At 41.0% G+C, this 15,588-nt stretch overlaps 1 protein-coding gene across 4 annotated transcripts in view; it reads left to right on the forward strand.

Moving 5' to 3' along the window:
- Positions 1-158: 158 nt before the first annotated feature.
- Positions 159-15,588, forward strand: part of ccdc157 (coiled-coil domain containing 157) — a 31,704-nt gene continuing 16,274 nt past the window's right edge. Inside the window, exons 1-6 of one of the 4 annotated variants that reach the window (XM_039772332.1) lie at positions 159-251; positions 2,735-2,995; positions 5,534-5,708; positions 7,491-8,172; positions 12,624-12,680; positions 13,669-13,859. In XM_039772332.1, coding sequence (XP_039628266.1) covers positions 211-251; positions 2,735-2,995; positions 5,534-5,708; positions 7,491-8,172; positions 12,624-12,680; positions 13,669-13,859 — 1,407 coding nt within the window. In that variant the 5' untranslated portion in view covers positions 159-210. Of the gene's footprint in view, positions 252-2,734; positions 3,000-5,533; positions 5,709-7,490; positions 8,173-12,623; positions 12,681-13,668; positions 13,860-15,588 lie in introns of those variants that run through there. The other 3 variants (XM_039772334.1, XM_039772333.1, XM_039772335.1) reach the window with 3 other exon arrangements.

Genomic DNA, 15,588 nt, shown 5'->3' on the forward strand with positions numbered 1-15,588 from the left:
TGGGAGTAAAAAATAACAGCACACGAATGACTAAGCTATGATTTATATCCTGCATTTAGTTTTTGAAAAGTGGTAAAACCCAGCGGAAATACGTATCGCAGCTTCAGCGCGTGGCGTTTGCGTCATTAAATTGCGACGGCTTGTCGTTGCCGCGGTAACGAGTAGTACACAGAAAACGGGGCGAAGAAGGCAAAGTGTCTTTTCAGGTGGATGAACAACTTGATCCTGCACGTAGAAAGCTCTTTAAGAAAGTATGTCAGCGATATTACATTTTCCCTTGCGCATATTGAGGCTGCTTCACGTTAGCGCTGTTTATTTTGTTTGTGTAGTTATTGCGTTTAAGCCGGCTGTGCTAGCTGAAGTTGCTTGAACGTCTGGAATTTAAGCAAAGTTAATGTCACACCTGCGATAAGGACAAAAGGTTAAAACAGGGGTGCCCAATGCGTTAATCGTGATCGACCGGTAGATCGCAAAGGTAGTGCAGGTAGATCGCGTTGCGTTCAGAACTTTTTTTTAATGTTAGTCTATCATATATCCTCCCTATGGCAGTTGCCATTTGATTGACATACAGGGCGGCCAGTCTAAGATCTCCTTCCTTCTAACACACTGGTCATCCCGCACGCACGATCAAACGCGCGAGCTACTGCAGAACTCCGGCTATCTAAGTGATCTAGTTAGCCTTCCAATTTATGTCGACTAAAGAAGGGACTTAAAAAATGTTTGGGGAGGGTATGGGCTGGATGTGGAATTGGAAGAGGATTTTTTTTCTCACAATGTCACAATCGAAGTGAGTTTGTCTGATCTGTCAATATATCATTGCTATTCCAAAGAAGGAAATGTGGAAAGGCACTTTCGAACTGTTCATAAAAACTACAAAACTGATTTCCTTCCGAAAAGCGATCTGAGAAAGAGAAAGGAGAAGGAACTGAAATCGCAGTTAATCGGACAGCCGTCATTTTTAACTCGACTCAAAAGCAAAGGCACACAGACCGAAGTATCGTTCCGGGTGATATTTGGGGAACATCCAAAACCTCGCGTCAGAGCTGGAGACGCAATTTTCAGTCTGCTCTGTAGCGTATGCGTGTGCGCAACTTGACAGCATATGTTACACGGAGCAGACTGAAAATTGCCTGTCAGACTTTGATAGACGGTTTCAAGACCCGGCTTTACTTGAGGCAATCGCTACATTTAAGTGCTATCCATTTAGGGAAGATGTTGAGGGTGATTCACTCGCATCAGAAATTGCAACACTGTTTCAGCTAAAACTCATCTATAGTGGAGGATGAGATTTTGACACTACAGGATGACATTCAGCTGAAGTATGGGTCTCATGGACAGTTTTGGAACTTACAGAGGAAAAGTACCCAAACATGAAGAAATGTGCTACCTCCTTTACTGCTTTATTCGGCTCTACTTATTTATGCGAGTCAGCCTTTTCCCACATGAAGATTATTAAATCCAAATACTGTAGTGACCATAAATGTATTGAATTGTTATTGTGCCATAAAGGTTATTCAGTTATGCAAGGTACGACAACATATATTTAATGTATAAAGTATACTCAATATATCTATATATATAATATATATATATATAATTTTTAATGTAAGTAGATCATTTCGACCTGGTTATTTTAAAAGTAGCTCGCAAGCTGAAAAGGTGTGGGAACTCCTGGGTTAAAACATACCTGTCATCAATTCTATTTTCAAGTCCCAACTGTTATCACTATTTCTTTTGTGCCGTTAATTGCGTCTGATTATGGCTTTAAAAAATTGTAAAAATAATTCGTGTTGGTTTTCACTAGGGTCTTTTTATTTGGGGTGTATTTTTAATAACACAATTGCCTGTGGTTAAAACTAAATGTATATTTGGTCATTTATTGCTTTCCCCACATGGAGGTTTTATATTTGCAACATGCCAGTTTCATCCATTTATTAATTTTGAAGTCTGCTTTAATCCAGCCATACTGAGACCTTGGTTGGGATGCTAGCCCATTATAATAAACATTTATGCCCACGCTGCTGGTCAATCGCATCAAGCTTTTAATAATGAGATGTGGGAAGAAAAGTGGAGTAATACAAAGCCAGGGTAGAACATGCAGACTCCATAGAAAGAGCAACCAGCTTAGAATTTGAACCCAGCCAGCTCCTGGAACCGTGTGGCAGGAAGACTTCACTGCACCAAACAAACTAATTTTACTTTTTATCGAGAGAAAAGTTAAAAGCATATACTACAAGGAATACGAATAAGAAGAAAAAGTGATTAGTAATTGTAGGCTAAATAGAGGGTGGTAGGTACATCTGTCACCACAGAATTCACACTTGGCCAAACGTGTCTAATTTTTACCATACGGTCATGTGGAGTCCCATCACAAACATGTCAACCACTAGTTTAAGAACCGCTGCTATAGATAGATCGCAATTTAATTTTCCCCAGAGGGAATGTTGACTTTTTTGTTAAAATCCACATTGTGAATGAAGCCTTGTCCCCTTTAATTTACAGCTTTATTACCTGTACTTGCTGAGAGTACTAATGTGGATTTGTTGTCCCGCCAAAGACTGATCAGACTGCCTATTTCTTGATTTCTTATTAGCCAAGTAGATTTTGTCATAAATTTTCATTACTCAGAATGGTACATGTCACTTAACCCCTTTACTCTCATTAATAAATATTTTATGTACAAGGATGTGATGCTCCTGGATATTTAGAATTGCTATATGCTTTGTTTTTGCAGCCACCCAAAAATCATGACCTACCTCCTGGGCAGGCAGGACTGTGTCGAGAACCTGCGGAAGGATGTCACTGACCTACAGGGGACCATTCTGGATGTGACATCTCGGGCAGGTCCTGCACGCTTTCCCTCTTGGAAGTTTCCGGACAAGATCTCTTGTGATCTGGATTTGGTGGCCCTGCTGGATCACTACGACTTTGTTGAGGGAGATGAAGAATTCAGTCAGCATTCCCACATTGTGCTCCTGGAGTTAGTGGTGGACAGGTAATGCATATTCAGCATTTAACATTATGTGCTTTATTGAGGAAAAGACAGTATGTTAACACAAGACTCGTGAGTTAAACTGTAAAAAAATGTAAAAAAATTTAAAAGTTCTGCAGCAAAGAATCTGTGAGAGACGTGAAGGTCTGGCCTGAGCAACCAAACCCAACATGTTAACTGTAGCTTTAAGTTTCCCACTTTAATTTCTCTCTCCTTCCTTTAAAATACCCTTAAAAACTTGTCCTTTGTTTTCATACAGACATTCATACAAACGCCCTAGTTCATAAAAAGGCTTATTCTGTTCAATTCAAAAATTAGACTCTGATTAACAGATTTGAAAATCATAAACAAGTGAAAGTAAAAATTCCCAGTGTATAAAAAAACAATGACTTCAAGTGGAATATTTTAAGCTTAAATTATTATTCTGGCAATAATGTTTTATGTTTTGGACTGGTTTTCCTCAAAAGCACAGCCCCAAAAACACATTACACAGACATTACATGATGAAGTGAGTCAGTAAGAGACGCTCGGTGAGTTCCAAGTCCTCCTCCTTACCCGTTGATCATTATTATTATTATTAGAGGTTTTAATTCATAGCCTCAAGAAGAAGCTGGTCAAGATGTGAGAAAGTGGAGATGAAAAAAGGGTGCAAAAGGGTCAAGAATAGTTAATAGTGGTGAATTTATCAGCGGCTCACATAATGGTAAATACAAATTTAATTGCATCCCCTAGTCTAGCGCATAAGACATTGTAAAATTTGGGGCCATCCAGCTCACTGGTTCTCATGTCCACTCCTGTGGGCCAACTATGGCTGCAGATTTTCATCCCAGCCATTTCTGTTTATATCTGGACTCCCTCCTTCATTAAGCAAGCTGTTATTTCCCATTTTCTAAGTATTTTGGTGTCAACTAAGAAAATTATAAAAAGTCATGTCATTTTCTATCCCAGGATTTGTAGTGGTCTGCTGGAGCCTATCCCAGCTAGCATAGGCCACAAGGCAGGAACAAACCCTGGACAGGGCGCCAGTCCATCGCAGAGCACACACATACACACACGGGCCAATTTACTGCCATCAATCCACTTAACCTGCATGTCACTGAATGTTGGGGGGAAACCCACAAAGACATGGGGAGAACATGCAGACTCCACACAGAGAGGACCCGGGATGTGAACCCTGCTCTCCTTATTGTAAGGTATCAACACAATCACTGCACCACCCGAATTACAAAAGTGGGTGTGCTGCTAAAGTTTTATTGGACTGTAGCAAGCATGTATGTATGTTACATGAAGACAATTGCATATTTTTTTTATCTTGCTTTTAAAAGATTTCCTTTGTCATTATCATTATTCCTAATTTACATCTATCTATCTATCTATCTATCTATCTATCTATCTATCTATCTATCTATATATCTAACAATGACAAAGACCATCACAGGAGACACGGGGGCAAACAAAGCTGAACTTGCTGTCCCATCTCTTCAGATGTGCTTGAAAAACGTTGAACACGCGTGCACCTTTATTCCAAACCTTCATGATGTTAAGGCGGCCATCGTCTGCCCAATTCGACATTCAGATCTCTTCCCATTGCTTGACAGGATTTTTTCTTTCTTTTATTCCTGTTTATTGAAATTTGACTGGAAATTTTTCAATAACACTGAGAGAAATTAATAAATTAGTGACATGGAAGCATTAAATGAAATTAGTCAAAGCCTGATACGATCTATCTATCTATCTTATCCAGTCTACTATACTAAAATTAATATTTATCTATCGATTATATAGTGCCTTTCACATTTATCTACCTGTCTCTCTATTATATAGTGTCTTCATGTCTATCTATTGATTATATTGTGCATTTCACATGTATCTATCTATTATATAGTGCCTTTAACATCTATCTATTATATAGTGTCTTTCACATCTGTTTATCTATCTATCATATATTGCCTTTTAGTCTATCTATTATATAGTGCCTTTCACATCTGTTTATCTATCTATCATATAGTGCCTTTTAGTCTATCCGTCTATGTATCTAAAGCTGTACTTGAATATGAAGGCATAAGCATGACACAGTTTTCTCCGTCGGTGGATATTGCATTTTTATTAGTAATAGAAGTTAATCATATTTCTGTTCTTGGCGCTAAAGTGAAAGTGTAGAGTTTAGCTTGAAAGAAGATGTTTGGAATTGGTTAACAACGATTATGTACGTTTAAAACTTATTTACAATGATTTGACAATGACCACTTTAAAGGCTTCAGGAGTGTTGCACACCATCCATCCTTTAATTCTTTCATCCATGCATTTTGTATTACATCATTAATCTAGTTCAGGGTTGTAGAAGTCAAACGCCTGTTCCAGTAGCATTCAAGCAAGAACTACCATAGATTGTTTTGTCAGTCATTGTCTTAAGAGTCTGTTATTTATTAATGTTATGTTCCTCGCACAATATCATTTTTTCCTCTCTAACAGTAACTAAAGTCCTTTACTTCCATGTTGTCCCGTGGTCACTGTTTTTTCTCTACTTGTGGCTTATTTCAGGTTGCTGCTGCTTCTGCAGTGTTTTACACGGTATAATGAAACCCTGCTAGGTGACCATAAAAACACCTTGCAGTCCAAGTCTATTGGACCCTCAATGTCCATAGGGCTAGTGGTGAAGACTTACTGGAATAGTCTTCTCAAGCTCGACAACTTATATCAGACTGGCCTCAAAGAGGTGAGTTAGCACTGCTGTGTGTGATTTGACTGTTTTGTTACTAATTGCTACAAATTTCTACAAAGAACACCATCATGTGATTCTGTTTCATATTCATTTCAAATACTGCACACTTCCTTTTAATAAGGTAAGGACACAGTACTCACACATTTAATACAATTAACATAAAACAGAAAGTACCATTTGATGCAATTGGGAAGATACCATAGGAAAAGAGTGCAAAATATTTAGAAAGTCTAATAGAACATTTAGAATAATTATGACAAGAAGGAGGCCATTCAGACCAATGGTCTCACCAATCCTATTTATCAAGATTCTCCAAATTAACATTGAGTTGAGATTCAAAAGTGTTCAGGGGCAACCAGGCGACAGACAACTCGGCAAAAAGACAACTCAGCGACATCCTTTACCAGTTAGGTTCAAAGAAATTTTATAACGATATTTAAATGACGACGTAGGGTGCCGGAAAATCCACAGAATCACCTGCTTTATGAGAGTCCCAATACGTTGAAAGTAAACATATTCCTTAAGCCGTACTCGGAGGTCACCTTTTGTATTCTACATATCGTTATCATACGATTACAACCAATACAATTTACATAAAGGATTAGCAATTCTGGTTGCAGAAGATAATGTAAGATAGAGTTTGTGCCATCTGCAGAATAAAGTTCGTTCGTAAATTATATACATTTATTTTCAACATTTTAAATCATGTTGTCACTTAACTATCATTAAAAAATCTCTTTGAACCTAACTGGTAAAGGATGTCACCGCGTTGTATTTCGCCAAGTTGTTTCTTCGCCGACTTGTCTTTTCACCCAGTTGCCACTGAACCATTTGGAAGTCCACTTATGTGTTAAAACTAGTACTAAAAGTGAATGTTAATTTATACTTTGCGGGGTGCTGTGTCAGGTTGGGCCACAATAATTGAAGGGGCTTCTGCCAGCAGACAAAGACCCGAAGCACACAGTGGCTGAAGGAGAACAAAGTGAATGTCCTGGTGTGACCAGTCAGAGCCCAGACCTAAATCACACTGAAAATCTGTGGAAAGATCTGAAGATACTGCGGTGGGCTGGCGCCCTGCCCGGGGTTTGTTTCCTGCCTTGTTCCCTGTGTTGGCTGAGATTGGCTCCAGCAGACCCTGTGACCCTGTAGTTAGGATATAGCGGGTTGGATAACAGATGGATGGATGGCTTTGAAGATAGCAGACCACCAACACTCGCCATCCAATGTGACCGAACTCGAACAGTTTTGAAAAGAAGAGTGGGGGACAAATATTATTCAATCTAGGTATGCAAAGCTGATAGAGAAGAATCCCAACAGACTCAAGGCTGTCTGTAAAGCAAAAGGGGGGTCACCAAAATGACATGGGGGGGATCCTTTATTAATCTCAGGATTTCTGTTTTTTGATTTTTTTATCATTCTTCTGAACTGTAGCTGTGATATCGTTCACTTGGATATTATTGATTGCATTGTTCAGGTAAAGCTAGGAAGAAATATTTTTTGTGTGTGTTTCCATTTAAGGCTGTAAAGCAAAAAAAATAGGAATATTTTTCGAAGTGGGGGATTCTTTTCCATACCCACTGGTATACACGGTATAATGAAATCCTGCTAGGGGACCCTAAAAGCACCTTGCAGTCCAAGTCTGTTGGACCCTCAATGTCTATAGGGCTAATGGTGAAGACTTGCTGGAATAGTCTTCTCAAGCATTCATTATAGAATGAATGCTACTCATCTGTTAAAATTTCATGTCGCTTTTTCTTTTTTTTTTTTCTTTTGTAGAAATTTCCAGAAAAAGAAATGTCAGCCTTACACTGGAATGGCGGAGAACAGGAGAGACAGAAGGATAATCCAAATCAATTCGCCTCTCCATTAAAAAGCATTGGGGAGAACAGAGAGAAGCGCTCACAGTCTGCTGCTGCTGCGGGTACTTCTCGGTACATCCCACCAGTCGGCACCCCGTTCTCGGTGGCCAATGATTGCCGCACTATAGGCAGTCAAACTGTGGAGTCTTCCCTGGTGCCTTGTGATGCTTGTGCTCGTTCCCAGTCCTCGTTGAAGGAAGTTGGCAAAGCCATAATCTGCATTTGCCAAAGTCAAAACCTGCCATCTTCCCTGTGTCGTTTTCAAGAAGTGACAGATGAGATTTTGGGCGAGACTCAGCTCTCTGCATCAGATATGGCCTACTGGGCCGCAGAACAAAGCAAGGACCTGGCCCGCATTAATAAGCACTTCACTGACCTCCTGAATCAGGTCAAGCCCCTCAAAAAGAGCTTGGCAGCTTCGGAGGCTGAGCAGGCAGCTTTGAAGAAGGAAGTGCTGACCTTTGAGGAGGTTCTTCACAGGGAGAAGGGGGAATGCAAACGTAAAATGCAAGAGTGCGAGAACAAACTGCAAGCCATGCATGCGAGGAATGCAGATGCAGTCAAAAAGCTAGAAGTAGAAAAAGAGGAGTTAAAAAAAGGTAAGACGGAGCACCATTTACTGGCAAAATACCTCACGAGACATACTGAAATGAACATAACAATCACAAAGTCTCTTAATGGGGTCATGAAAGTCCACCGCCTACCACGGCAGCATTCCTCATATGACAGGTAATTGATATCGTCGTGTATTTAGTTTAGAATTGCACAAATAACGTTCAGTAAGCTCCCATTAAACACGTTATGCTTGATCTTCAAAGGACTCCCACGGCAAATATGTTTCACGAGTTGACTCCAGTCACAAGTTCCTGGAAATCAAAAGTTCAAACGCGTCTTCCTCCACGGTGGCAGTAGGACCACAAGCACCTCAGACAGTCTTGTAAGCAAGAAAAGCCAGCCGGGGAGTAAACCATTAGTGCTGGTAAATAATCAGTTTTAAAATTGTTTTTGTTACCGTGAAAAAGCTTTCTAAAACCGGCATCTGTCTGAAAGTGCGCGTTCTTTATAATTGAATCGACTCTAAAAAGTGAAAGTGCAGCCTGATTGCTCACAAGATATATAGGATGACAGCTTGGCACGTCATTCAGAATGCGTTCCTGCCCCGCTGTTGGTGGTGCCAGCATAGACTCCAGCACCCTAAAAGGGACAAATGAATCAAGGGAGCTAGAAAATGTCAGGCATTAGTCCTGAACAGGATCACGAGGGTTGCCACAGCCTATCCCATTTAGCATAGGGTGCAGTGCAGGAAGGAAGTCCAGGCAGGGTGTTGGTCCAATACACAATTTAGTGATGCCAATCCACCTAACCTGCATGGCTTTGGACTGTGAGAGGAAACCCACACAGACACGGGGAGAACATGCAAACTCCACGCATGGAGGACCCAGTAGGTTAGGTAGTATGATATGGTGTAGCCCAGCACAAGGCCGTTGGCTAAATCATTTCTGATTCGCAGCAGGCCCCTTAGTACACCAGTGATCACACTGAAGAAATATTGAAATAGCACTGAGATTTTTAGATTGTTTTATTCTTGTCTTATTCTAAGCAGGCCACTTAATGCACAAGTGGTATAATTAATTAATGGTTTGCATTGAGATTTTCTGATTTCTTTGGACAGAAGACATCAAATAAATAAGCAAAAAAAAATTATTAAAATTCACTGTAGCCTTTCATTGTCAGACAGTCAGTCAGTCAATCATTATCCAACCCGCTATATCCTAACACAGGGTCACGGGGGTCTGCTGGAGCTAATCCCAGCCAGCACAGGTCACAAGGCAGGAACAAATCCCGGGCAAGGCGCCAGCCCACCACAGGGCACACACTAGGGACAATTAATATCACCAATGCACCTAATCTGCATGTCTTTGGACTGTGGGAGGAAACCCACACAGACACAAGGAGAACATGCAAACTCCACGCTGAGAGGACCCAGGAAGCGAAACCAGGTCTCCTTACTGCAAGACAGGTGCCACCGTGCCGCCCTGCCTTTCACTGTAAAAATGACAATTGGTAGAAAGTGATAATGCTGCCACAAATGTATCTTGTTGTAAGGAAGAACTGTAGTGACAGAAAAATGCAGGGATACAAGTTTCACTTATGGAAAGCCAAATTCCTTTTAGCCAAAAGGCTGTGTTCCTGCCTTTACCAAAAACACATTCTTCGTTTTACATTTGAAATCATCCCCTGCCACGTTGTAATTCCAAAATCGGAACAGTTCTGCTTCTGACTCTCCAACTTTCACGGCAACACCTGCTTTAATAAAAACAACACAGACAGGTTTGTAGGGATTCCATTGTTGACTCTAACCACGTGACACTCTCTGTGTGTTCCTGGCGTGAGATATTCGTAATGTTGTTATCAGTTAATTACAGCTAGTTTGCATGCCAAGTGTTTTATAAATCGGTGCTAAAAAAAAATCCTGCCTTCAATCACAGCTTTTGTTAAAGGAGTTGCCTCATTATTACCGTCATTCACAAAAGGTGAAAGAAATTTAAAGCAAGGGTCGCCAGCTCCAGTCCTGGAGGACCACCGTGGCTGCAGGTTTTCATTCTAACCCTTTTCTTAATGAGTTGCCTGTTTTTGCTGCTATTTAACTTCTTTTGAACTCATTTTCATTGACCTGATCTTGAAGACTCAGACCCCTTCATTGTTTCTTTTTCCTTAATTAGCAGCCAAACAATAATGAGATACAAAACGAGCCAAAACAACTGGTGTCCATCATACAATATCTGAAAATAAAAAATGATGGTCTCAGGAATGTCGATCTGCTCAGCTCCACAAAACATTTTAACAGAAAAGTGAAAATCAACAATTTCAGAAATGTCTGCTGATGCACCGCGAGAGCAGCAACAGGCCACGGAATTAAAGAACGGGTTTAATTAACAACAGGAATCAGCACCTCATTAAGCAACTGGTTGGAGTTTGAGGCCCTGACTTTGGTGGTCTTCTCTTGGCTCCCTCACTTCACATTTCATTTCTGTTTGGGTGCCATTTAGGGAAAGACATGAAGCAATTCAGAGAAACGATGGAGAAATTCAGGGGAACAAATCTTAAAAAAACAAATCAATTAAAATGAATTCACAAGAAGTTAATTAGCAGAACAAAACAGGCACTCATTAAAAAGGGTTAGAATGAACACCTGCAGCCACGGTGGTCCTCCAGATTTAAAGGTTCTGCCATGCCAGACTCACATATGTGAAATGGATGAATGAACATACTTATTTTCTTTTCATTTGCTGAACTGCATTTCTTGTTGCTTGTTCATCTGTTTCAACTGTATCCTAAGTTACAGCCCTGGATGGCTGCAGGTTTTTAATCCCACCTTTGTATTTAATTATAAAGCTTATGGATTTTGAATACGTAACACCAGTCCTGGAAGCAGGGTTTCATTCCAACCAGTTTCATAATCAGAAGCCAAGCCTAGCAGATAATGAAACTTATCGTTCAATGCTAGGACGTGTTGGTGCTTTCATTCTTCCAAGGCAAACCTTTATCGCATTGTAGATTTTTCATTTCCTGAGAACATAATCCTTACATTTTGTGGTCCCAAACAGATTTGTACCTCCTGGTCTCTCATTTTTGTTAACACGGATAATTCATGATGTATATGCACAGGTTCAAACGGAAGCCAGAGAGTGGGTGGTTCCTTTGTCATTAGCACCTCATTATTAACTGATGGCGGGTTAAGAAATCAGGCAACAATTAAAACTCAAATCTTCTTCTTCTTCTTTCAGCTGCTCCAATTTAGGGGTGGCCACAGCAGATCGTCCGTCTCCATCTCTCCCTGTTTTTTACATCTGTTCCTTCATGTCCCCTCTCACCGCAGCCATAAACCTCTTCTTTGGCCTTCCTCTTTTTCTCTTGCCTGGTGGTTTCCCCGATGTACCCCTCATCTCTCCTCTGCACGTGCCCAGACCCTCTCAGTCTAGCCTTTCTCACTTGGTCACCAGACTGTCATACCAGTGTTGTCCCTCTAATAAACTCAATGCTAACCCTGTCGTTACTCTTGAGCGAAAATCGTAGCATCTCCAACTCCGCCACTTCCAGCTCTGGCTCCTGTCTTTTTGTCCAACCCAGACAACATGGCTGGTCCCAGTACCGTTTTATAGACCTTCCCTTTCACTCTTGCATGTCCTTTTCTTTTTTTTTTCCATTTAAAGTTCAAATTCAAGTTTACTGGCATGTGTATATAGTACAATGAAATTCCATCTTACATGTCTCCCACAGTCTGGTTACATCATATGGTTTGCAATTCCAACAGTGGACAAAAAAGTGATAATGAATGACAAATAATAAAAACAAGAAACATTAATAATAATAATTCATCAATACTATGCAGTTACAACTTAATAATCATTCTGCATTTAAAACTTCCCTAGCACTCATTAATGACATTTTATTTGAATATGAATGCCGTGATTGCCTCAAAAATATAAATAAGATTATGTTTTTGAATTCTTGTTGTAAACATACAGTATTATAATAAACCTGCAAGAAAATAAATCCAGCTATCCGCTCAGTGATCCAGTTCCAGGCCTGCAAAATCCAATTCAGGCTTGCAGCCATCTATAGGTGCTGTTGTTGTAAGCATATAAATATCAAAATAGCAGCAAAGCCAGTTAGAATCTGAGGCCGTTTTTTGCTGAAAACATACTGTATGCTAGGAAGATAACACTTGTCTGTTGCACATATTTCAAAAATGTATTGCTTCATCATTATGGAAGAATGAAGTTATTGCACCAGTATGAAAATGAACCTCTGCAGGTACTTTTCTATCCCAACTCACTCGTGCCGCTCTTCTGGTAGTTCATGCCTTGTTCCCAATGTTTCAGAGATGGTTGCCAACTCTGCTCAAGCCTGACCTAGAAAAGTGAGGTGTAAAATCACAAGAGGAAGTGTCTGCAGTAAAGCTGCTGCAGACTTCAAGTTAAGCGGTCAGAAGACCACCCAGGAACTGTCAACTGTCCAGTTAAATGAACTACTTTCTGTTTTCTAGATGCTTCCAGTCTGAAGGAGAAGCTAAAAAATCAGCAGGCCAGCATTCAGGATCTGGGTATGTGCAGCCGTTTTTGGCTTTTCTTACACTACGTCACTTATTGCTACCACAGAAATCTTCTTGTCTTGATCTACAAAGCTTAATTTGCAGTCAGTCTGTTATCATCTGGGTCACCGTTAACATGTTACAGGGGATTAAATCTGCTCTGGTGCAGATATTAAATATGTGCAAGTAGCTATGAATATTTTTTATTTAAATCCATCTCTCTTCATCTCAAACTCCTTGCTTTTCCTTTTTCTCATTTTGGCAGAATGTACACCTCCACTTTGTGCCTTCTATAGACGTTCTCAGGAGATTCCGCCATTAGAGTCTTTGTTAGGCACGGATATGATGATGAGGATAGTGAGGCTTGGGAGGAGGGCTGGTTATATTGTGCAGAATCGTCCAATTGGAAATGAACTTTACTAACACTAAAGTCGGAGGTAGACGTCTGGTGTGCTGGGGAGCTCCATGAATGTGGCAGAGGAGGAGAAGGTGGAGGTGCTACCTGGTGATGCATCTGGTTTGAATGTGTGAAGCAGGCCGGCTGCATCTAAATCCCCTAGAACAGGTTCATTTTTTGAAGTTTGATATGTGCAACAAATTCTCTAAAATGTTCTATCACTCCTTGTAAGGTACTGCACCATGATATATGTGCATACCAAACATCTACGTAAACAGCAGCATTATGGGACAGATCCCGAATTCGGTGGACACAGTGGTGTGTGAGAGACTAACGTTGCCCATCCACTCCATGAAGACTTGTCCTCTTTAGTCCCCCAAAGTGTGTTAAGAGGTGCTGCTTGAGCTCTATTGCCATCATGTCTGTCTCCATTCTGTCCTGTAGGTATTGGCTTAGAGACATTTCTGTGTATTATTAATAAATCCATCTTATTATGTTGACTGTGTGTGTGTGTCTATGACTTATAATTCTGTCCCAAACATCTGTCTGTCTACTGATCTGTCCATATGTGTTGTTTTATGGTGTAATTCTTCATTTATGCAGAGCAGCAAAGAGAAAAACTACTGCAAGAAATGAGAACCCAGATGGTCGACAAGAGCGTGGTGCTTGTCTTGGAGGGTAACGTCCGAGACCTTAACATGCGTTTGGCCACCAACACCTCAGAACTCTCTGCCACTATTGTGGAACTGGACAAGGAGAGGGCCAAGTTCATCAGCTTGACTAGGCAGCAGGAGGTAGGAGGCAGATTTTTCTGTTTTGTGGAGCACACGTCCTCTTTTAGAGTACACTGCCAAATCGATTGCCATTGTAAAACTTGTATAATTCTTTTAAGTGGCTGTTTTTAAGTTATGTCGTATGAAAATGTTTAAGAAAAAAACGTAACATTCTCGAACCTGTTTAATCCAATTCAGGGTTGCAGGAGGGGAGACGTTATCCTGACAGCACAGCACTGGTGCAAAGTGGGAAACAACCCTGGAGAGGGTGCCAGTCCACTGCGGGCCCACCCATTCTTCTATAGTCGACTGCACTTTGGTTAAGTGCAATGGACACTCCGCTTAGCTTCACGTGACTTGCATGGTTCCTATTTGTATAAAGTCAAGTAAAAAGGCAATAACTTCAGATAAGCGCACAATCTACTTAAGCGCACGTACATTATTTATCCCATTGCTATTCTCTCCAGTCAGATTCACTCCGGTTAACTGCACGGCCTCCTCACATCCACTAGTGAAACAATGATATTGATTGACACTCTGAAATGACATCATCAGCCTGCGACGATGTAAGTAGCCCGGCTCTTGTGATTGTTCAGGTGCTGATGTCCCATCCCGTTACTGTATTGAGGCCTAGCATTTTACAGTGCAGTTACTAGATGTACACTGTAGTCCATTTAGCAGCGTGTTCTTATGGACGTGTAAATGTCGTCTCAGAACTGCCAACGTGTTAAACACAAGTCTGTTAGCAATGAATGACATTACGGATTGGCCTTACAACTCAACTGTGATAAGTTAGCTGTTGTGACTTTTGACTATGGCGTCGACTTCGTTGTCTCGTGCTCAAAAATCGTTGTCTCTGGCTGAACGAGTCGATGTCTTAAACAGATTTGACAACAAGGAGGGTCAGGTCCCTGTTGTGAAACATTACGGCGTTCATTCTTGCCGGATTTCTCGGATTTACAAGAATAAGGAATAGATATTGCAAGACAGGCAGAAGAACGGTATAGAAAAGGGAAGGCTGAAGACGTACGGGTACAGTACATGTTTATCTGAACAGTTAATGTGTTGTATCCACTCTATTCTTCACTGTAGTCTATTTTAATAAATGTTTTATTGCGTTTGACTAGGCTAGTAGGTGGGGTAACTGAATGGTCAGCTTTCAGGACTGACACGTTGCACTGCAAATAATCGCACGTTCCGCTTAAGCAGATGTGGCGATCATATCTGGAGGCCGTGCACTTAAACGGAGTCGACTGTACTCACACACAGGGCCAAACTGGGCGCTCCATTCAATCTAATCAGCGTACCCAGAGGAGACCCACCTGTCTCAAATAAAGAACAGGGTCTTAATGTTAACATTGAAGGGGCTCACATCGCTTGGGTTCACTTCTGACGTGGAGTGCCTTTTGCATGGAAATTCCACGCTCTTCTTGCGTGTTTCTAAGGTCGAACCCCCTTCCATTGTGTATCTGTGCCCCTTGGGACAGCCCACAGTCCAGTTCTGGTTGAGTCCTTGCCTTACAGTCATTCCTGTGGTAAAAGGCTCATGGTGTCTGGAATCACTAAATCAAGTCAAAATCAAAAAAACACAGGAAAAACTGTACGGAGAATGCAAAAGTAATTTAGGTCAGTAGGCCTTCCTTTGAGTATTATAACTGAACAAGTGGCTTCCCCAGATCTCCCCTGCCGTCACACTCCCTGAATCAGAAAATAGGACATGTGACAAACGAGAGGAGACCATTCAGTCCAT

Source organism: Polypterus senegalus, chromosome 12, assembly GCF_016835505.1.
Source record: "Polypterus senegalus isolate Bchr_013 chromosome 12, ASM1683550v1, whole genome shotgun sequence".
Lineage (NCBI taxonomy): Eukaryota > Metazoa > Chordata > Cladistia > Polypteriformes > Polypteridae > Polypterus > Polypterus senegalus.